General features: G+C 33.8%; 1 protein-coding gene across 3 annotated transcripts in view; it reads left to right on the top strand.

The window, feature by feature from the left end:
- RAB28 (RAB28, member RAS oncogene family) overlaps positions 1-23040 on the top strand; it is a 70778-nt gene that overhangs the window by 5903 nt on the left and 41835 nt on the right. For all 3 annotated transcript variants that reach the window (XM_081152348.1, XM_081152346.1, XM_081152347.1), the window contains 2 exons: positions 4233-4321; positions 15808-15937. In XM_081152348.1, coding sequence (XP_081008474.1) covers positions 4292-4321; positions 15808-15937 — 160 coding nt within the window. In that variant the 5' untranslated portion in view covers positions 4233-4291. The remainder of the gene's footprint in view (positions 1-4232; positions 4322-15807; positions 15938-23040) is intronic.

Here is a 23040-nt window from a genome sequence, read left to right as displayed (position 1 = left end):
GTTTAATAAAATCCAATATTATTGAAATATTTTAATCTCTCAAACACTCCCATCTCTCAGATAGCTTTCCACGCAAGTTTTAGAGCAGCTAATGAAAACTCTTGGTAATTGAAGGTTTTCTGCGTATCTTACTAGTAATATACTCTTATATTTGTGATGGTCTGTATTTATTTGGCTACCAATGAGAAATAAATTAGAAGATAGAGTTATGAGAAAAGAATTCTAATTTTCCATTATGGAGTTATTGTTCAGCAAGAGGTTTAAATGAGAAACATATGCATATTTAGTTTCATTTGTATTTTCTTTTAATGTATTCAAAACTGAAAGTCTCATTTTATTTTCATTCTGTTATGGATAGGTTACTGCTACATTCATAATATTTACAGCAGTCACTAATAGAATTCATGCACTATCACATACTATATATGCTGAAAATGTATTTTTGTAGCAGGTTTTTTCAGAGATGGCAGTTGTACACAGAGAACCTCAGTATATACTTAGTTATTGACTATTTTCTCTTGATGCTAATTAGCAAAAGCGCCATCTTTCTGTATCATTAATATTGTTAATTTTTTTCTGAATTTTTAGTTCAAAGGCTTAAATAAAGGAGCAAGCACTTACTCAAACATTAAAAACATTTTGACTTGTTTTGAACATTTTATATATTTGGTACATGTGATGATTCCTGATCTGTTATACAATACTAACCAATTTTTAAATTTTGATTATTTTGCAGAAAATATTTGGTATTTTAGAAATCCAAATTTATAGTATAATATTTTAGAGTTAGAAAGTATTTAGGTTAAAAAATGATATTAGGAAATATATAGTCAGTGAATGTATATTTTAATTTCCCTGATTCAGTTTTATTTTGATGGGCAGAGTTCCAGAAAATTTTTTTTTTGAGATGGCAATTGGTTTTATGCTACTTAATGGACTCAAAATTATGGTAGAAATTTCAGTAGGAAAAAGTTGTTTTAATGTATCTTGATTTTATATAATTAATAGGTACATTAAAAAATAAGGTGAGTAAATTACAAAGTTCATAGTGTATCCTTAATATATGTTACCTTAATTTTAATTCATTGTAACTGTTAAATGTAGGATGATCAATATTTGTGTCATTTGCTTGAACATTGCAGGTAGCATTATTGGATTTATAGTAGAGCAGCATAGTAATCAAATCTAATATTTGTTAGTATTCCAGTAACTCATATCCATTCAGATTGTTAGTGGTGTAATACCTCCTGCCCATCTACTCACATTCTCTTCATGCATGTTTTCAAGGTCATTACTTTGCAAATACTCATCCATTTTAGTGTATTTCATGATCCGGTATGCTGTATAGTCTGGATGCAACCACTGTGCAGATTTTACTGCTTAAAATAGTGTATCTGTTAGTCAGAGATTCTGCTGATAGAGCTTCTTAAGAGCCTTAGTCAAAATACTTTCAGGAAGCTTGTGGGTACAGTCCAGTAAACAGCGTTCTACTGTGAAAAGGATTTCTAAGTCTTTAGTACAAGAAGTGGGCAGACTTGTGTTTTTAGTTCCATCTTGACTATGCAGCACTTTAAGTAAGGTTAACCAAGGCACCAAGTGTACTTTTACAAGGTCACTGTTGAATCCTCTTTGTGGCTTTGATTCATACCAAAAGCAACTTACCTGTATTTTGTCACCTCATTTATTTTATTTTATTTTTTCCCCTAGTTACATGTTATTTCTTACAGAGGAGCAGGAATTTTGTACCATTTTGCATTTGGGATTAGATTGCTGACAATTTTCTTAATGTTTTTTATTAGTTAGAAAATTATATAGATTCTTGATTTTTAAAAATTTTACAATATTGGTTATTTAAATATTGGTTATTTACATAGCTTTATAAGTATGCCATTTTGAAAATATACTGGGGGACTTCATGTTTATGGCTGCAAAAACTTAAGTGAATGTTGATTTGAATTCCATGTTTATGCGATTTCATTTATTTTTATTTTTATTTTTATTTTTATGTGTTAATAAGCCTCAAGTTCAAATGTGGAAATTAAAAATATATTTCTAGATATATGAAATAACTATAAAGTTAGTATTTGTTGAGGTTATAATGATAGTAAAAGACTTTCTTTTTGGCTAGCATTGTATATTAATGAGTTATCAGTAATGCATAACCGTTTTTTATTTCTGAGGCACTAGAATATGTATGTTAAGAAAACAAGCCAACCACAACAAACTGTTTATTTGGAAAGGTATGGATTTAAAAAATACCCTCAACACATAAATATAAACCACTTAGATGGAGACAATTGAATAAATGATTTAGATTCTTCAGATGATTGTCATCAGAATTTGAAAACATGTAATGGAGATCATGTTCCTAAAGTTATAGTTGAAGTTTCACAACACTTGATTCAGATGGGATCTGAATATCAGATCTTAAAGGAAAAAAGCTTCGTATACCTTAATATGAAGTTAAGTGATAGGTTTTATTATCCTTGAAAAAAATGGTATTAGGTGCCTTTTATTAAGTGCTGCCTAAAATCTTACTCTAAAAACATTAATATTGTTAAACATTGATTGTAAAGAGTTTTCCAAGTAAAATGGATGGAGTTCTTCCCGTTTACCTAAGGGCGTCTGAAAGTATTTGATATGATTCTGGTTATGTCTAGCCCTACCTTACCTGCTTAATTTGAGACAGCATCATAGGGGAATGATTTCAGCTTTGAATCTTGAAAATTTAGATTTTTAACAAATTAGGTTATACGAGTTGTTGGACAAGCCTTAGTCTGTGACATTGTGGTTTTCGTATTCATAGAGCTTTAAGAACGTTTCTGTCTTTACTCTGTGAGCGTTGAAAGTGTGTGTATGTGGGAATGATGACGGGTGATAAACTTCAGTAGCTCTCATTAATGCTAATGGAAGTTCCTCATGTAAATCCTCTGCATGTTGGCAGATGGAACAGACCTACATCGAAATAATGGAAAGATTGTAATGCAGACCCAACAAAACTTAGAGTTAAGGGCAAAACTTGGCTGGTTGGTCCAGTGGCGTACTTTCATTTGCAAAGTTGAATAGTGTGACTAACATTCTCTGATTTTAGTGTTTTACATTGGTATAAAAATTTATATCTTTATAGTCCTTTTTAATTTTTTGTTTTTATTTTTGAAGTGAGACCATTTTTTTAGTTTCTGAGTTTTTATTTTGAGTTTTCCTGATTTGCAAATCATTCAGGAAGATACATTTTTGGTGAGGGAGCTTATTTTGAAGGTACTGAGATTTTGTCTACCTTTGGAGAAAACTGCATGATTTTGCTAGGAGAAATAGTTTGAAATGTTAAACAAAAAGCATATTGAACATGGTCTTCTTTTAAGTCATGAATTGTATTGATTAGAGAGAGTAGCTTATTATAAAGTTTTCTATCAACCAGATAATTTGCAAAATGAACAACAAAAATTTAAAGATTGCTTTGTAGTTTAGAATGTTTTTACAATGCTTGTGTGTGGAAAAAGGTTTGATACACTATTTTATGAAAGCTTTGAAGCCATATAATTAATGCTTTGAACAGGTATAAATGCATCATAACATTTAGTGATACATGGGGTGTGTATCCTACCTCACTTCTGAAGAGGGTAATCAAATGTGTTTGTATTTTCTAAGTTAAATTTGAAAACATGTAATTTTTTATTATGTTTATTATTGCATATGATATCTGTCATTCAAATTTTAAAAATTCATTCATTTGAGTTGAAGGTATGGGTCTATTTTTGTTGTCTTTTATCATTCTGTGGGTTTTAGAACCTTTACAGTGTGGAACTTAACAGCACAATTTATTATATGCAATAGGGTAGGTTAGTGTATAAAGTTCAATTTTTATTTTAAAGTGTATTTCTTGCCCCAAGTACAAATGCTTTATTGTTCTATTTTCTGTTTAAGAATTTTTTTTTAAGGTTTAAGAAATTTATGAGTTAATGCTTTCTTTCTTTTCCTTTGTTTGGAAGGTAATTATAAATGTGGTTCCCTGGAAATGGAGTAAAACTATAAACCTAAATTTCCACTATGATTTCTTTTGATAACATTACTTCATAGTTCCAAATATCTGACTACGTGAGTCTGCAGAATAAAAGGCAAATTAGGCTCAGGGTTTCTGATGGTGATTTAGTGTTCTGTGAAACTGGATTCAGTTGTTACATTGTTACTTAAGAATTTTGTATTCTCATTTTTGTATTTTTTTTATATTTTAGGAAACGTGAATGTTACTCTTCAAGTTTGGGACATAGGAGGGCAGACAATAGGAGGCAGGATGCTGGATAAATACATCTATGGTGCACAGGTATGATATGAATTCTGTGATGGCCTCGACCCTGAAAGCACCCCTCTCACACACGTGACTGGACGCGTGCTGAGGTGGCCTCTGACATGCAGAGGGGCTCAGGTGCACTTGTGCTGGTGCATTGGCTCCATCTTCCCCAGGCACCGTTTGGGGCAATTGGGTCGGGACTGTGTGACTCCTAGTGGCTTTCACGTGCTACTTGTATTGTAAGAAATTATCGTCAGCAATTGAGTAAATGTAGTGATAATGGATACTTTAATATTTATTAGCTGGTGTCATAATAGTTACTGCTTTCAAAATACATAAGCTGAATGCATGGAAAGTATAGAAAGGAAAAATTTAATTCCATTTTAAGTTGTGGGGACAAAAAGCATATTTATATGTCTCTGTATTTTTGTGCTATGAACTAGTCTAAATATTTATAGTTCTCCAGATTTAATAGATATGTCAATTATTGTACTAGAAAACTAAGTATGACTAATTATATGTATGAAACACATACACTGTTTTAACATGGTAGTGATGTCTTTTCAGAAGAAAAATGTATATATTATATAACAAAAATTATTTGACAACGAGCTAATATAGACATAATTTATGGTTTTAAACTAAATTATTGTACAAATAGGAAATGTGCATGGTAGTAGTATACTTTAAAAAGTTGTAATTACGGACATGCTATTAATTTTTTATTTTTCTTCCACTTTTAATCAGTGTGTCTTTCACATCACCATGGGGCGTTGGGGAGTGTTTGATCTTTTCAGTGCGAGAATCATAACTTGGTTATGTGGAACTGTGGTGTTCATAAGAAATGCATCTAGGAGGTGAAGATATACCATTAAGCACTCTCCTTCATGAAGTTTGATGATTGTTAAATACCATTGCTTTAATTTTTGATGGAAAATAGATTCTGAATTATTTTCTAACATGAATTAGGCTCATAGGGTTCTGAATCATGTATAAAAGCCCTACTTTTGTTTTTTATATTATTGATACATTGATTGGGCTGTTAGGACTCTTTCTTCTTTGCCTTTTCTTCTGCATTGTTCTTTGTCTCCTGAAAAGTCTTTCTGCTCACTTAATATTTTCTTTTATTGTTTTTGATTTTTTTATTTAAACTGATTATATTTAAAGTGAATATTTAAGCTAAAGAAAAATTGTTGAACAGAGATTTGTGGGCATCAGCAGTCCTTGTTTCACTCACATGGTTGGTAAAATGGGATTTGAAAATAACAATCTCTTTCCACTTTGGTCCATGAAGATCCATCTTCAAGGACACATATTGGATTAAAAAAAAGAAAATTAGATTAGTCAAGCTTTTTATGATTTTGATTCTGAGTGTCAAATAGAATATCTTTTTATGGTTTATAGATATAGCTAGAGTTAGTGGAGAACAGGAAGATTTTATGTATCTCAGCGTAAATATAAAATTCAATTAATAAATTTATTTAAAATTTACGGGAATGTAACATTCATGTATTGGATTCTTTTAATTTTACCATATGTTGAATAATTAAAAAAGTTATTGTTTGATATATTTAAATTATTTAAAGTTTGTTAATATAAAATGGTATTATACACAAATTAATATTGATGTGAAATTCACATAATATAAAATTAACCACTTTAAAGTATATATCAGTGGCATTTAGTACATTCACAATGTTCTATGACATCCCCTAAAATCACTTTTTGTATAGTATCTGTTTTATGCTATTACATATGTGCTTATAATCAGTAGGCATTAGTGGGCAAGTTTGTAGAAATTTCCATCTTTTTTGAGAGCACAGTACTTGAGTTTAGTAAAATTTCTCTGTTCTCTTCCAATGTACCTCTTATCTTGGGAGGAAGAGAAGGTTGTGTATTTTTTTAGAACTTGTTATGTAAGATTTCTATTTTGAAGGTACATGTCTTTTTCTCATTGATGGTGTCTTATTTCTATTTTACAATTTCTGTGAATGTTGTATGCATACACCATGTTTTATTAAATAATATAGTATGGTATTTCTAAGAAGTTCGTGGACATTTTCACAAAATTGTCTCAGGAAACTAATCATTCTGAGATGATAAAATGAATTGTCATAAATTAATGATAATATAATAAATTTTCTCTGCTTTCCAAAGACTCTAAGTTAAATGCTATGTAAAATATATAAAGTACATTTACCAGTGATTTCTTTTGTTAAAATATGTGTAAAGTTTTTATTCGGGTCAGAGAAGCTCTTATTACAATTCGCTACCGTACATTGGGGGAAATGTTACTTTTCTAAAACAGTGCTTTCAAATCATTCTAATAGCATTTTAATATATTTATCAACTTTATATTATATCATATAATTATTCTTCAAAGTGGGTCAATACTGTTTCTAGAGTTGTAGATGCTATCTATTGCCTATCTCATGAATAATTTGGATTTTAGTGCACAAGTTACAGGATAGAACTCTTCCATAAATAATACTTTGGTGAGCTGTTTTGAGAACATCAGTTTAATGTATTGTTAGGATTTTGTTTTAGGTTCTCTAGCCTGTATTGGGTATAGAAAGAATTATCTTAAACTCATCGGGGCTATTAAGCTAGTGAATCTGTTTTTTAAAAAGCTTTTTAAAAACATCCATGGAGAAGCTTATTTACTGTCTGGTAATTAACTTAGTTTCAAATAAAACTGATTATTTTACCTTCTTCACCCCCCCTCCCCCCGCGCCCAGTAGTATTAAACTTTAGTAATAGCCTGTTGAATAATAGTGTTGTTTGAAACAAAATTGAATTGACACCCAAGAAAGAATTAGTGAGATATTTTGACAAGAACTAGTTCTAAGAATTGAAGTAAATCCCAGTTAAATTCCCAGATTTGGAATTACCTTCAAATTTTCTGGGAGTCTTCAGAAAGATGTTATAGGCTATTTTTCATAGTGGTTACGAGCAAACACACAGTTCCTAGTGTTTAGTGCCCCGTAACCTGTGGCTAACAGAGGCTAATAACAAACCTCAGAGAAGGACTGCATGTTTCATTTTTGTAGCTCTTTCCATCCTGGAATCTAAGTGGTTTGCAAACACTGCTCTACTGAGCATAAGCTCAATGAAGTATAGTCATTTGTGAGGTAGAACATAACTAGTATTGTGTGCCAGTGCCCCACACAGATGAGCCATCCTGTGAACCACCAACAAAAGGATTTGGTGTCTGTATGACAACTGGGGAGAGCTCACATCTGAAAGCTGGACATCCTGAGACCCTCTGCTCTTTTTTCCTAAGAATTTTTTAGTTGGATATTTGCCAACTTATAACTAATTATATTTGGAGACCTCCCTTGCTTTACTATTTCTTCTTACAGGTTGTACTTATTCAGTAAAGTATATGTTGTTATGACTATTGTATAACCTATATGATTTAATTTATTTCTATATATAACTAAAAAGTAAAGTACATTATTCATCATACATATCAGGGAAAAAAATTACTTACTTTTTGAGAATAGGGGACCTTTCATTTTTGGGAAGGTTAAATTGTGTGTGGACTGTGCCTTATTAAATTTTAGAAGTAAATCTATGAAATACCTTCCAAGATGGTTGTGTTGCCACCAGTGTTTGTTTCTGCAAGACTGCTACCAGTTATTCCTTTGAAAATGGTATCAATTTGATTTACTGACTCATCATGCTTATTAGGTATGGTGGTAAGTGAAATAGATGAAAACAAAGTACTATATGAAGTAACTTTTATGTAATATTTACGAAAAGTCTTGAAGTGTACAAAGAAAAGGGAATTGCAGGGGGGAAAGTGATGTATTGAAAATGGAGGAGATTATTGTTGAAGAATTTGAAAATATAGAAGGATTTATTAAACTTGAAATCTGATTTCCAAAAGTCATGGCAGAAAGATTTGGAAAGACAAGGAGCACTTGTAGGGTAAATTGGGAAGAGGAAGCACAGGGGTTAGTATGGGGATAAAGACGTGGGAAAAGGGCGAATGGCGGATACATGGGTGGTAAAAGAGGGTATCAGGGACATAAGACACGGTGGTGGGCTTAGATATCTACCACATTACCAAGAAAATTATTTCTAGTAATCCCCAGTAGATTATTTTCAGGCTTCAGTTGTTAGCAAGATGTGTTAGATTTCTGAGGGAGTTGCATTTTCTTTTGGCTGAGAAGCTGATAGAATTCTAGAAGGAGTCAGAAGAGGTCTGGATTGGTCCACGTGGTGAGAGACTCAGCGCTTTGAGGGGCTTGTATTATAGGCTCCCAAGAGGTGAGTTCTTAGAGGTCTGGCTCTGGTGTGCGGAAGCTGGTGGGCAGAGGCCCTGGGAGCCAATGTCTGCTTGCTTGTATGAGCTTTCGTAGTTTGTGTCTTTCAAAGAATTGGTCCATTTCATTTAAGTTGTCAAATTTTAGCCATAGAGTTGTTTATATTATTCCTTTATTATCCTTTTAAAGTCTGTGGGATGAGTAATAATGACCCCTTGTTAATTTGTCTCCTTGCTCTTCTCCCTCCCCACTCCCTGCTTTTTGATAAACTTCTAGAGAGTTACCAGCTTTTGGTTTTGTTAATTTTATTTATTGTTTTCCTCATTTGAGTTTCATTGATCTCTATTGTAATTTTTATTTTTATTTATTTTCTGCTTACATTAGGCTTAAATTGCTCTTCCTCAGTTTCTAAAGTGGAAGCTCAGGTTATGGATATTTCTTCTTTTTCTAATATATACATTCAGTGCTGTACACTTTTCCTCTAAGCACTATTGCTATATTTCAAAAGTTTTGATAGGTCATGTTTTTATTAGCTTAAGATATTTTTTCACTTCTCTTGAGACTTCTTTTTTGACCCATATGTTATTTTGAAGTATGCTGTTTAATTTCCAAATATTTTGAGTGTTTCTAGCTATCTTTCTATTGCTGATTTCTAGTTTAATTCCATTATAGTCTATCTACTGACATGCTTTGTATGATTTCTATTCTTATAAATTTGCTAAGGTACATTTTATGGTCCAGAGTGTAGTCTATCTTGGTGATTGTCTCATGTGAACTTGAGAAGGTATAAATTTTAATGTCATTGGATGGACTGTTCTGTAAATGTCAATTAGATGATGCTGATTGTTAGTGCTGTTTGGGTTCAGCTTACTGGTTTTCTGCTTGATGTAACAATTAATGAAAAGGGGGTGTTGAAGTGTCCAGTTATATTACTGGATGTGTGGATTTGGAATTCCTTAGAGTCATCTCAGTTTTGGTCTCATGCCTTCTGATACTCTGTTATTAGTGGTATGTATGGGAAAGATTGTTATGTCTTCTCGGAGAATTGACCCTTTTATTATTATGCAATCTTTATACTTTAAACAGTTTTCCTTATTCACAAACCTGTTTTGTCTGAAATTAATGTAGTGACTCTAGCTTTATTTTTATTAATGTTAACATGGTATTTCTGTATCCCCTTACTTTTAACCTGTGTCTTTATGGTAAAGAGAGTTTCCTGTAGGCAACATATAGTTGAGTCTTGTTTTTCATATGCTCAGACAATCTCTGTTTTTTAATTGGTATATTTAGATCATTCACATTTAAAGTGATTATTGATATAATTGGGTTAATACCTGTCATATCATGTATGTTTTCTATTCCTTATTCTTGTTCTTTGTTTCTTTCTTTCTCTGTTTTGGTCTTCTCTGGTTCTACTTTTTTTATTATTTTTTTACTTTTACTTTTATCTTCTCTCTTAGCCTATCAATTTTACTTAAAAATCTTTATTTTAGTAATTTCTCTAGAGTTTGCAATACAGAATTTTAACTAATCTAAGTCCACTTTCATATAACACTATGTTGCTGCACATGTAGCTCAGAAACTTCATAAAAGAATATTCTCAATGCATCCCCCCCCAATTCCTTATGGCATTGCTGTAATCATTTCCCTTGTCCATATGCTAAAATCACTTAATACATTATTAATGTTATTAGTTTAAACAACAAACACTTGTTTCTTCTCTGATACTCTACCTTTCTTTATAGAGAACTGAATTTCTTATCCGTAATATCATTTCCTTCTCTCTGAAGAACCCCTTTTAACATTTCTTACAGGGCAGGTGTGCTGGTTATGAATTCCTTTAGTTTTTGTTTGTTTGAGAAAGTCTTTATTTCTCCCTCACCTATGAAGGATAATTTTACACAAGAATTCTAGATTGGATTTTTTTTCAACACTTAAATATTTAACTTCATTCTTTTCTTACTTACATGCTTTCTGACAAGAAATTCTCTAATTCTTATCCTTGTTTCTCTATAGATAAGGCATTTCCCGCCCCCCCCCCCAGCTTCTTTCAAGATTTTCTCTTTATGTTTTGTTTTATGTAGTTTGAGTGTAGATTTTTTTTGTTTTTAGTTTTTATCCTGTTTGGTGTTTTCTGAGATTCCTGGAACTGTAGTTTGATGTCTTTAATTAATTTTGGCAATTTCTTGGTCATTATTCAAATATTTTTTAAGCTCCATTTTCTCTCCTTTTTTTGGTATTCCAGTTATAAGTATGATACACCATTTAGAATTGTCCCATAGTTCTTTGATATTCTGTTTTATTTATTCTTTTTTCTCTTTGCATTTTAGTTTTGGAAGTTTCTAGTACCTTCAAGTTCACTGATTCTTTTCTAGGCTGTTTTCAGTCTGCTGATGAGCTCATCAATGGCTCTCTTCATTTCTGTGACACTATTTTTGGTATCTAGCATTTCCTTTTTATTCTTTTTATTTTTAGAGAGAAAGGGAGAGGGAGAGAAAGAGAAACATCAGTGTGAGAGCAAAAGATTGATCAGCTGCCTCCTGCACGCCCCGTACTGGGGATGGAGCCTGCAACCCAGGCATGTGCCCTGACCAGTAATTGAACCAGCAACCTTTCGGTGCTTGAGATGATGCACCAACCAACTGAGCCACACTGGCCAGGGCTGCTGCTGCTTTTATTTTATATCCTCACCCCAAGGATATGTTCATTGATTTTTAGATAGAGAGAAAGGGGGAGAGAGATACACACACAAACATTGATGTGAGAAACATCGCTCTGTTGCCTTCCTACCGGGGATTGAACCCACAACCTAGGTATGTGCCCTGACAGGGAATTGAACCCGCAGCCTTTTGATGTATGGGATGCTCCAACCAAATGAGCCACCCGGCCACGGCTCCTTTATATTATTCTTTAAAATTCCCATCTCTTTGCTTATGTTACTCACCTGTTCTTGCATGTAGTCTACTTTTTTTTTTATTAGAACCTTTAACATATTAAATCATAGTTGTTTTAAATCCTTAGTGTGATAATTCCAAATCTGTATTATATCTGAGTATGATTCTAATGATTGTTTTTTCTTTTCAAAGTGCCTTTTAGTGTTCTAATTTTTTGTTGAAAGCTAGACGTGATGTATTGAGTAATAAGAACTCAGACAAGTAGGCCTTTATTGTGAGGTTTTATGTTAACTTGGCTAGGAGTTAGTCTGTGTTTAATGTTAGCTGAAGCTATAGGTGCCAGAGACATCAAATTTCTCTATGTCCTTGAGTTTTCCTCTCCTTTTTTCTGGGTATCTTAAAGGATTCTTTGTGACTTGAAGTTTGTGTCTTGTAGCTCTTTCAACTGTAATCCATTACTATCATACTGGAGCTCTGTTGGTGTTGTGGCAAAGTACGAGGGAGGGGAAACATTCTGTACTTTTATGATTAGGTCATGGCCTTTCAGTGGCCTGTGACCCTGGGCTGTGACCTTTATAGGTGTTTCTTAGCTCTTCCCACTTTTGTGAGACAGGATGGATAGAGGGGGCTGGAATAGGGAACTGCCCTTCCTCTGTGTCCTCATCTAACACTCTGATTGAGCTTTTTCTCTTGGTGAGGATGCCTTTTTTATGGATAATGCTCTGTGCACATTTTATAATGATTACTTTCTTCCTTTCCTGCCAGAGCCAGGAAGGAATCTTTCTTGACTCTACCATGAGGATCTGGTGGGTTTCCTGGAGGTAAAAACTCACTCTCTCTAAGACTGTGTCCCCTAGGAATTTCTCATTTTCAAACTAAACCACACTCAGCCTTTAGCAGTTCATCAAATTTATCATTTAAATGTTTCTACCATTTACTGGCTCTAATAATTGCTGCTCTAGGTAAGCAGATTTGGGTTATGACTCTCTGAATTTACCTCTCTCTCTAGATTTCAGGGTGGAAATTTGCCTGCCAAACTCAGCTCTGTTATATCCAAGAAAAGTAATTTACTTTCAGTTTGTTTAGCTTTTTTCTGATTGTAAGGACAGATGTGATGACCTCTAAGCTCTTTACATGTTGAAAGTAAAACTGAAAGTCCTGGAAATTTTTTTTTCCCTTTATTTTTTTAAAATTTATTTTTTAATTATAGTTGATATACAGTATTACATTAGTTTCAGGTGTACAACACAGTGATTAGACATTTATATACTTTACAAAGTGATCACCCTAATAAATCTAGTAACCATCTGCCCTGGAATTTCTTTTATATTTTAATGTTTTGGTTTTGTTATAGTTCCTTCTCAAATTTCACCATAGTGGTGAAGGTCAAAACTAGTTCAAAATTGTCATCTTAGGAGCAAAGATAAAATCATAGTTTTTACATTATTAAGAATGGGGTATATGAACAGATAGAATTTTGAGTTGGTGGATAGCTAGATTAATGAAAAAGTGCTTATCCTTCTATCTTTCTTTTGAGTCCTAGAAGATTTATAGGTATCACTGACTGAGAAATACAGGACATATTGGTGTATATCAGGAATTGGCAAACTTTCCCTTACAGGGCCAGATAGAAGACATTTTAGATTCTGCAGACCACACTGTCTCTGCTGCAGCTACTCAGCTCTGCAGTTGTAGTGCAAAAGCAGTTATTGGTAACACTTAAAATAATGAGAATGAGTATATTTCAATGGAAGTTTATTTAAAAATATGGGGTGTGAGCTGGATTTGATCTGTGGGCCATAGAACCCCTGGTCTAGATCAGTAGTATTTAATTGTTATTCCATAGCTCTGTCTAGTAATAATTATCAAGAGATGGTAGCCATGTTTTATTTGCACATGTTCTGTCATGTTCAGATATTGACCCATGTTGACATGAAGATTTGCATATATTAATTAGAATGGTTTCAAAAATCTTATGGTTTAAGAGTCATCATAGGTCAAGGCTCAATTTATGAGTGTAAAAACTACCTTTAAATTGCTTTAAAACTGTGATTCTTTTTTCACTCAGAATAACAAAAAAATTCCCAGCAATCATGTATGTTAGTTTTTAAATAAGTCTATTTCTTATTACTTCATTTAATCATTTAGATATGGCAGATATTATAAAGGTAGATGACAGAGCATTGCCCAAGGTCAGTAGATAGTAGGGTCTGGACTGCAACCCAACAGTGATTTGACTTCCAGAGCAGAGTTCTTTTAACACAATATATAATCACATATGACAACTGGAGGTATATTCAATAGACTGAAGAGTAGCTTTCTTCAGAGGTCAGTTCTGGGTCTTATTCTTAAGAAGAAAAGTAATTCTGTGTTGGGCATTATTTCAATGCATTTGGGACGACAGACAGAAACAGATGTCCAGGTTACCTAAATGAATCAGGTAAGTGCTTTTGCATAATAATTATAGAATATTTAAACTGGAAAGGATCTTAGAGACTCTTTAACTCAGTGATCTAATTTTAGAGGCAAATAACCCAGGACTCAGGGAAAATAAGTGACTTGGAGCCAGTGTAGTTTAATAAACGAGCATGGTACTGGAAGATCATAACAGTAGTATGCTAGTGCCAGTTTGGGAGGGTTGCTGTTAGGTTTAGGAGTTTCTGTGAGCCAGTTGTTGAATACATTTATGATTAAAAGTTATATGTACATTATAAATTATATTAAAAACAAATATATGCTCAAAATGCACACTTACTAATTTTGCTATATATTTTTGTTATCTATGTTTTGGAGATTGTTTACGTTTAGTGTATCTGTGTGGTGGAGATGCTGTATAGTGGTGTCTACCCAGCTCTGTGATCAGTGAAATGACTTTGATAGTTTGAAAATGGCCACACGGCAGTATTTACACCACAGAAATGAGCAAATGCTACAAATAATGCTCTTCTGACCCCCAGCCCTGCCATCCCCCAAGTCAGTTGATTAATATTTACCAGGATATCACTAGCCATGACTTCTGTGTTGGTATGGTTGCCTGTTTATGTGCTTGGCCTTGATGCAAGACTGAGTTCCTTGAGGTTTGAAATTTATATCCCTAGCACCCAGCACAGTGCTAGGCATATAATTGGCAGACAGTTGTTTGTGGAACGAATGAGTGAACTTTATATTCATTCAGTCTTCGATTCAAATTCTGGCTCAATTACTTAACTAGCTGTGTGACCTTGGTTATTTTAACCTGTGTTTATTAGTAAAATGAGAATAGCACCAGCTTTGCACGCTTGTACTGATGATTAATGAAAAGATCTATATATCTGTCTAGTACATTGTAGGTGCAAAAAAGTAGTCAACATTTATGATTATAACCTAAGAAGGAAGAGACGTAAGTGCTATTAGGGTCCAGACTTACATTGTGTGCAGAATTTTGCATTAAGTGTTTGACCACGACCTGGATGAGACTCAAGAATGTGGCAGTGTGATTTTTGTGTGTAAATACTTCTCCTTCCCCACAAAATAATGGGATATATTAAAAGGAATATGATATATAAGAGGCAGGAAGCAATCCCTCTGTTATATTTGGCTTTGTTCGTGCTCTTATTACAGTATCATGTCCAGTTTTACATTGCTCATTTTAAAGAGGATGTCAGAAAACTGTATGGATAGTGTCCTGGGAAGAACCAACAACTATGATTAAAGTAATAGAAAATAGGTCCTTTGAGGCAAGTTTAAGGAATTGAGTTTGTTTATTCTGGAAAGGAGATGGTAAAGGAGTTTCTTAACTACCTTCAAGAACATGAAGGGTTATTACAAGGAGGATACTCGCATGTTCTCCAAATGCACAGAGGGCCAGAAGAGGAAATCGACTTACTTCATTTAAAGAAAATTGTGTTAAAACACTGCAGTGGACTATCAAGGGATGTCATGGGATCTCCATTTTAAAAAATATTTAAAAAGAGCAGCAGCAGATGGTTTTTTATTGAAAGGTTTAAATGTTTGACCTCATGAAAGTAGCAGACAGGATTGTAGACCTTGCAGCTTTTCTACCTCTGTGATAACGATTTTCTTACATTGATTGTAACTTACCAAACATATCCCAGCTATCTTATTGGGCAGCCACTTATAATTTGATAAAGTTATTATTTAGCTTGCTTTGCTTGGTTTGGGTTTATCTGGAATGAAAACATTCAGTACTATCTGTCTGCTAGTAGCTAAATTGAAGTCAGTTTGCATATAAAACAGGCTGCATTTGTATTTTTACATTATCCTAGGCATATCTGAAGCATGATTTAAGAGTATTTAGTATGAATATTATTCTCATGCAGTTTATTACAAATATCCTGTAACTCTTTTGTGACAGGGAATTCTCTTGGTATATGACATTACAAATTATCAAAGCTTCGAGAATTTAGAAGACTGGTATACCGTGGTGAAGAAAGTGAGTGAGGAGTCGGAAACTCAGCCACTGGTTGCCTTGGTGGGCAATAAAAGTAAGTTATTAATGCTTATTTATATACAGTAAAGTTTATTTTCCTATCCTATTGTTTTTATTTCTAAGAAAATTTTGATGTTTGGAAACATAAATAGATACAGCTTTCCTGGAGCAAACAAATTGCTTGAGGAGAAAATTCCTAAAGATGTGTGCAATCTTTTCAATAACATTTTGATACCTGGTCTATCGTAGCTGCTTGCTGCTTTGGCCAATTCCTGGTAAGGTAAGTTCTGTTTGGACAATGTGTGTTTTGGCTTCCTGAGGTCTGAGGAAGCAATGTAGCCTATTAAGAACAGCAACCCAGCTGCAGATTTTATGATATTGCACTGCAGCTTCAGCCCTGCCCCAGAGATTTGGGGAGATACATTTCATTAAATGATCCCCTATTCTAGGAAGGAAGCAGTGTCTGTGTGGAATTTTATGTGCATTGTTTCTTGCTCCCACCTCTCATAAAGATCCTTTCTGAATTTTTTAGGTTCTGAAATACAGATGCTTTTCTTCTTTTTTTTTGAGAAAGTGTGTTATAATGGGGAAAGAGTAGTGCTTGGTAAAAATGATGTATTTGTAATTTTTGATATCCTTTTGGCCTACGATATACAGCATATAAAAATTATATAAGACAATGCAATACAAGACTGTTACTTGGTTCATCGTCCTGCAATGCAGTTACTTGGAAAAGGACTCCTTACTTAGGATTTTCAAATACATAAAGTATTATGATATGACCTAATGTTTTACAACTTATTTGAGGACAGAAAAAGAGAAAATGAATATAAATTATATCATGGAAGATTTAGGTCAGGCGCTATTTCCTGACTACAAGCGTTGTTAAATCAATACCCAACTATACTGCAAAGAGAAGTATCTTCACCAGAGGTCCTTAATAGTAGAGTGCATTTTTTGTCTGTAATTGTTTAGGAAATAGTGCTTCCTAAAGGACTAAACCAAGATTTCTTCATTATGTGGTTTTGCACACTTAGATGAACATTTAATAAATTCAAGCCTTATTTAAAAACCATTACAAAACAGGTGTGAATATCATTTCTCTGAAGAGTTAAAAATACAAATTTTATATTGCTTTTATAAAACACTATTACATATCCACAAGATGTATGGCTTGGGTAAAAGGTACAGTATTTTTTTAAGCTTTAGTAAATTTTGCTCATCTAATTCTAATTGAGTGAATCAGATACTTTTCAATACATTGAAATCCCTCTTTACAAATCACAAGTTTTGATGAGCTTAGGTTCTATATCTAAGTGGGACTTTTTATTTTAGGAGATTGTTTCTTGCTCATTATGTTACCAAAGTATTGGCTTATTTTATGGTTAAATTTGTCCTTTATTTGAGGTTTCCCATCACCTTTTGGGAAATCGTAGAGTAGGGAAGGGACGGAGGTTGGGATTTGTTTTCATTTCTTTCAGGATATAATCTAACCACCATCTGGAGTAATGGCGCAGTGATGCATAATTATATACATTATGTGTTTATGCTGTCCTGTGAGGCATCCAGCGTTGGTTGCTGTCAGAGACAGGATATCAAACTAGATGGGCTATTGAACTGTGGTGGTTGTGCCATTCCTAGGTTAAAAAAAAATTTATATAAGTTATATGAATTTATGCAAAAAATGATTGCAGTGTTATGTTTGAGATTTAATAGCATAAAAGTCAAAAGAGTTTTTTCACTTTTGGCATAGCTCTAACCGCTTTCTTGTATTTATAATACTCTCTTTCAGAATGAGATCACATAACAGAGTATGCAGTCATACAGAATGTTATATATGTAAAATGAAGAGATTTTAGATGAACATTTTCCTGAATATTATTTATTGCATAATCTGTCACTGGCCCAATTTCATATGATCATGTAATGAAAGTTCTTAAAATTTGTGTTTCTAAATTGATGTAACATTCATATGGTAGTGTGGACTTATTTTCTTTTTTGGGGATAAAATTATATTAAAAAGCAAAGACTTTACCTACTGGTTAAAGGCAAGAGAAGGAAACATGATGGGAAGACATCTGAAACTGGATTATTATGCCAATTATCTACACAAGTCATCTTCTGCCTAAATGTGCAATTTAAAATTCTTCATTGTGTCCTATTTTTGCAACTTTAATAGAAAGCATATGTTGAAAAGAAGTAGGTGTCGACTGTGAATATATTGGCATCAGTAGCCAGCTTTTAGCCAAAGTTTAGTAGGAGGATAGGAAATTTCCACACAAAGTGTGTGTCTATGTGCACGCACATGCACGTGCGAGTTTCTTCCATAGTAAGACTTTATGATTATAAAGTTATAAAATCATTTGCTTTTATTAAAATATAGTAAACTCAGAAATTTGGGCTGAGGATTGAAGATAGTCTTAGGTAAGGGTGAATTACGGATTTATTTTTGTAAAAAATTAAGTTTTATTATGTTTAATTATAAAGAGAAACTAGAGTAGGTTAACAAAGTAGTCAGCAGAGAAAGGGACTTGTTTTAATGACATAGACAGAATTGGTAATTAGTAAATTATTTCAATATATGATACTTAAAAGTTATATAATGCTTAAAGCAAATTTATTGAATTTATTCTATATTCTATTCTGAAAAGCTTTAAGGGATTAGTGTTCCTTCTTTGTATGAATTAAGATTTTAAATGAAATATTGAGTGTGGTTAAGATTATAGGACTTTGAATTTAGACAGATTTTGCTTACAAGCCCAGTATATTCACTTTACAGCACTGTGACATCAGAGAAGCTATTTTTTATCTCTAAGCCTCCATTTCGTCTTCTGGAAATAAGGGTAATAGTTTCTGTCTGATAAAGCTGGTGTAAAGATTAAATGAGATTATTACATGAAAAACACTTAGCATATGATCTTACCTAGTGTAAATGCTTAGTAATAGTTGTTGTTATTCTTAATCATAATAGCCTTTTTAAAGCATTGGCTATAGCTTCAATTTGAACGATCACAAATTATAAATTAATAGACTCGAAATAGAAGTTTTACAAAAGTGGCCTGGAGGAAATGGTTCCTAGAGAATTCCTTTGTCACTGTCTTGTTCCTTGTTTCTGTTCCAGTTGAGGGTTCTCAGACCATGTGTTGGGTAGGGCTGTTCATTCAGCAAATATTATTGAGTGCCCCCATGTGTATTCAGCTAGCCACTGTGAATTTGCACGAGGTTGAGCCAGAGAGAGTGCTTACGGAGTTATTGGACTTGCTAACCTAGGTCTTAATTTTGATCTTTTTTTCTACCATGTTCAAGTTTTCTAAACATTTTGACTGCCTCTTTTTGCTCTGTTTGGTTGTTGAGATTAATAAATACAGATTTGTCCAAATCTTCATAGAAGGCCCTACTTTTCCCTCGTGAGGTAAGAATAAATTCCTGGTAGGTAAGTTTCAAAATGAGAAAGAGGGTAAGTCATTTACTTATTCCTTGTATTTTATGGGAATTTCTGTTGAAGTTTGATGATGTCTACAGCCCCATGTGGAATGAGATGTCTGACAGGCTACAGATCCAGCCACATAACCACCCAGAAACAATTATGTTACCATCTAGAGTAACTTCTGCAATTCAGGGAGCCAAAGCTACCAGGCCTACTACTTGGTTTCCTGACCTTGAAGATCTCACTTTCCTAGCATTGGGGCACTCTCAGTTGATCAGAGCCTGCACAGAAGAGGAGCCTAGGGATTTTCAGTTTATGTCCACTTAGGGGCTTATTACAGGTCATCCTGGCCATGGCCTAACATACCACCACCACCTCTTGTGAACTACTGCAGTAGTCAGCCCCATTACTGTTCTTCCTGCTCCTAGCTTTACTTTTCTACAATCCAGTTCCCAAGTGGGAAATTATAATACATGACACTTCTGCTTAAAACCCTCTATTGCTTTCTCATCATGCCTAAAATGAAATCCAAGCTCCTTATCCAGATTTGTCAAGCACTAGGTAATCTCAGACCTCACCTTCTACTACATGCTCCCTTGCCCACTATGTGCATAAGGCACATTGTCTTTATTTCCATTTCTAACACATTCCAAGTTAATTTGTACCTTAGGATTTGCTCTGCTTGAAAGACTTTTCTTTCTGGTCTTTGCTTGGCTGGCTCCATTTCATCATTTGGATCTCATCTTTTTTTAAAAAAAATATGTTTTTATTGATTTCAGAGAGGGCAAGGGAGAGGGAGAAACATCAGTGATGAGAGTCATTGATCGGCTGCCTCCTGCATGCCCCCCCACTGGGGATGGAGCCCGCAACATGGGCTTATGCCCTGACTGGGAATTGAACCATGACCTCCTGGTTCATGGGCCCACACTCAACCACTGAGCCACACCAGCCAGGCTGATCTCCTCTTAAATGACTTCTCTTCAGAGTTGCTTTCCTCAGTCTCTCAATCTAAAGGAGCCATCTAATCCCTTTCTGTCAGGACATTCTGATTCTGTTATCTGCGTAGTTTCATTGTCGTCTGATACTATTTCTTGTTTGTTTCTTGTCTGTCTTTCCCCATGAAAACCTAAGCTCTCCGAAAGCTGAAGCCCTCATCACTTAGAGTGGTGCCTGAATGAATGAACACTGAATGGATGAGTAAAAGCCTTTTTACAAAGACTGTTGAAGTTCCAAGTGTTTATGGCTGGCTGTGTGACTCAGGGAAAACGGTTTTCTTAATGAGGACAAATACCTGTGTAGATACAGGGAATCTGTTAGACAGTCTTCAGGGGCAGTTGGCCTACTGAGTTCCATTCTGGTGAGTGATGTCAGAGAGAGCTTCTCAGGAAACCATCGAAGCCGCACTGTACTGGGTCACGTTCCTGATAAAATGTCATAGACCTTATGGCGTGATTTTAGGGTTACTTAACATAAAGAATTAAGCATTTTGCTTCTTTTTCCTAGCATGTGACTTCTACATAATGGTAGAACCCTACACTTTTGACTTTTTATTTATAAATTTTTTATTTTTGTGTTTAATTAAAAAAATCATAATCTGTACTGAAGTACAATTTTAATTTTTGCCCCAGTGTTTCAGGAAAAGTTCACATTGAAATGAAATGAACATTCAGGAATATTAATTTTTTAAGAGTCATTTTAAATTTAATCCATGCCTTTTTAATTTGTCATTTTGTTATTTTCTATCTTTAAGCTGTTATGTTTTTCTATTATCTGATCCATCAGCTAGTTTCTCCCCTGACTAGCTAACATTCTCAGTTGGATAGATTGTAAACAGAAATTAACAGGGGTTGCATAGGAGCTGCCCTCTTCCTGATTTATAGGTTCTTAGTTAGCAGAGGCGTGGTGGTTATCCATAACTTGTATTGGGTGTAGGAATTATCACGCTCTGGGACAGAGTGGATGGATGAATGATTTCTACTCTTAAAGATATTAACCAGATCCTTTCCCAAATAAAGACTAATAACTCAGATTTTTAAACAATCTTCATGACAGATGAGGGCAGGGAGAAGAGTGCATCAGCACTGATTACCGCTGTTGAGTGTATATTCTTCTTAACAGTGATTGATTGTTGTTGGAGTACTATCTCTGCCCAGGAAGTGATGTTTTACACTGCCAGGGTCAAAGGCCACATTTTAATGTACCCTGTAAGTTGTGTTCTCTGAACTCAGTAGAAATGTATTAGTAAAACAAGTAAATTTCAAGTTGAAAATCTTACTGGTGCTCTCAATAAAATTATCACAAAGCTTTTAAAAAGCTGTTCTTTATTTTCCATAGTAGAGGAGCAATGAGAGGTTGTTCTACGTCCAGTTTGAAAAACTTCATGGGAATTTACATGAAAGTTTTTGCCTATACTGTGACTCTTTTGAGTCTTCAAAAATTCTTATTTTATGTGGAGAGTAGAAATGTGAAATTATAAAGTAGGTAACATTTACTTGGATTCTTATTTTGAAGGATTCATATTAACTGCTACAATATTATAACAAAGTGAATGAGTGAGTCATTATCATCGGTTTGCTTAAGAGAATTTGTAGTTTATAAGGCATAAACAAAAACTTTTGAGAATTTGAAAAGTTCCTTTAGTTTTACATTCTCAATTAAAACATCCTGCCCCTTGTCCATTTGTTTTAACACTTTGGTTCTTCTTGCCTGGGAATAGTATCCCACAGTATCTCCAAGTGTCTTTTCCACATGGACCTAGTATTTCGGTTTCAATTGCTTCCTTTTTTTTTTTCTTCTTTATACTCTCTTTACATGTAAATTTGGCAAATAGAGCTATGATTATTTACTCACTGGAAGGCACTGATAGCATCTTATTATACTAATAGCATCATTGTTCTGTATACTGAGTGAGACTATTTTCATGTAGGCACTCAGCTGTTCTCTTACATGATACTTCACACTCCTGCTGTACTTTTAAGAGCATTTTGAGAGTATTCCAAGTTTAATTGGTTGAGTAGTTTTCTCAAATTAAATGCATTAGTTTGCATTCAGACTAGTGTTGTGACTCATCACTGTTGGGGAAGAAAATGGCAAATGAGTGCTCTTTCATACTACTAATTAAACGACTTTTCACCTGACGGTTGCTGTGAATTAATTATGTAATTTCATAGTTACTTTTTTAGATAGTCTACTTCAAATCATTCTGATAGTAGTATAATTTACTTGAGAAGTATTAAGGCATTTTGTAGTTTTGCTTTGTTTTGGGGAATTGTGTAAGTATTTCAGTCATAGTAATCTGTTTATATGATTTCTGCCCATCTTCACATTGGCATGTTAGAGAAAGTTTATTAAATGTTAAAAAGAGCACAATCCACCTTACTTTCGTTTCTTTTATGATGAATCTCTGATTTTAAATTTTAGAAGAAATTAACTTTTTAATATTAAATTAATATCAAATAAGATTTTCTAAGAACAGGGCTATAAAAACATTCCTTCTTGAAAAGGAGATTTGAAATTTTTATTAATGTAACCTAAGCTCCTTTAAAATTTATATTTCCAGTGATTGTGGAACAGATCCAGTACAGATTAAAGGAATGCTGGAGTGGGATCAGAAAAGTCCAGCTTTTGTTCTGGTGCTGTTATTTTCTCTAGCTACGCGACCTTGGGCAATTTACTTAATAACTTAGGATCATCCTCAGGTATAAACTGGGGAGACTGTAATAGGTAATCAT

This window comes from Miniopterus schreibersii, assembly GCF_964146895.1.
Source record: "Miniopterus schreibersii genome assembly, chromosome: 1".
NCBI lineage: Eukaryota > Metazoa > Chordata > Mammalia > Chiroptera > Miniopteridae > Miniopterus > Miniopterus schreibersii.
The sequence above is the reverse complement of the archived record's forward strand: the minus strand, read 5'-3'. Positions and strand labels throughout refer to the sequence as shown.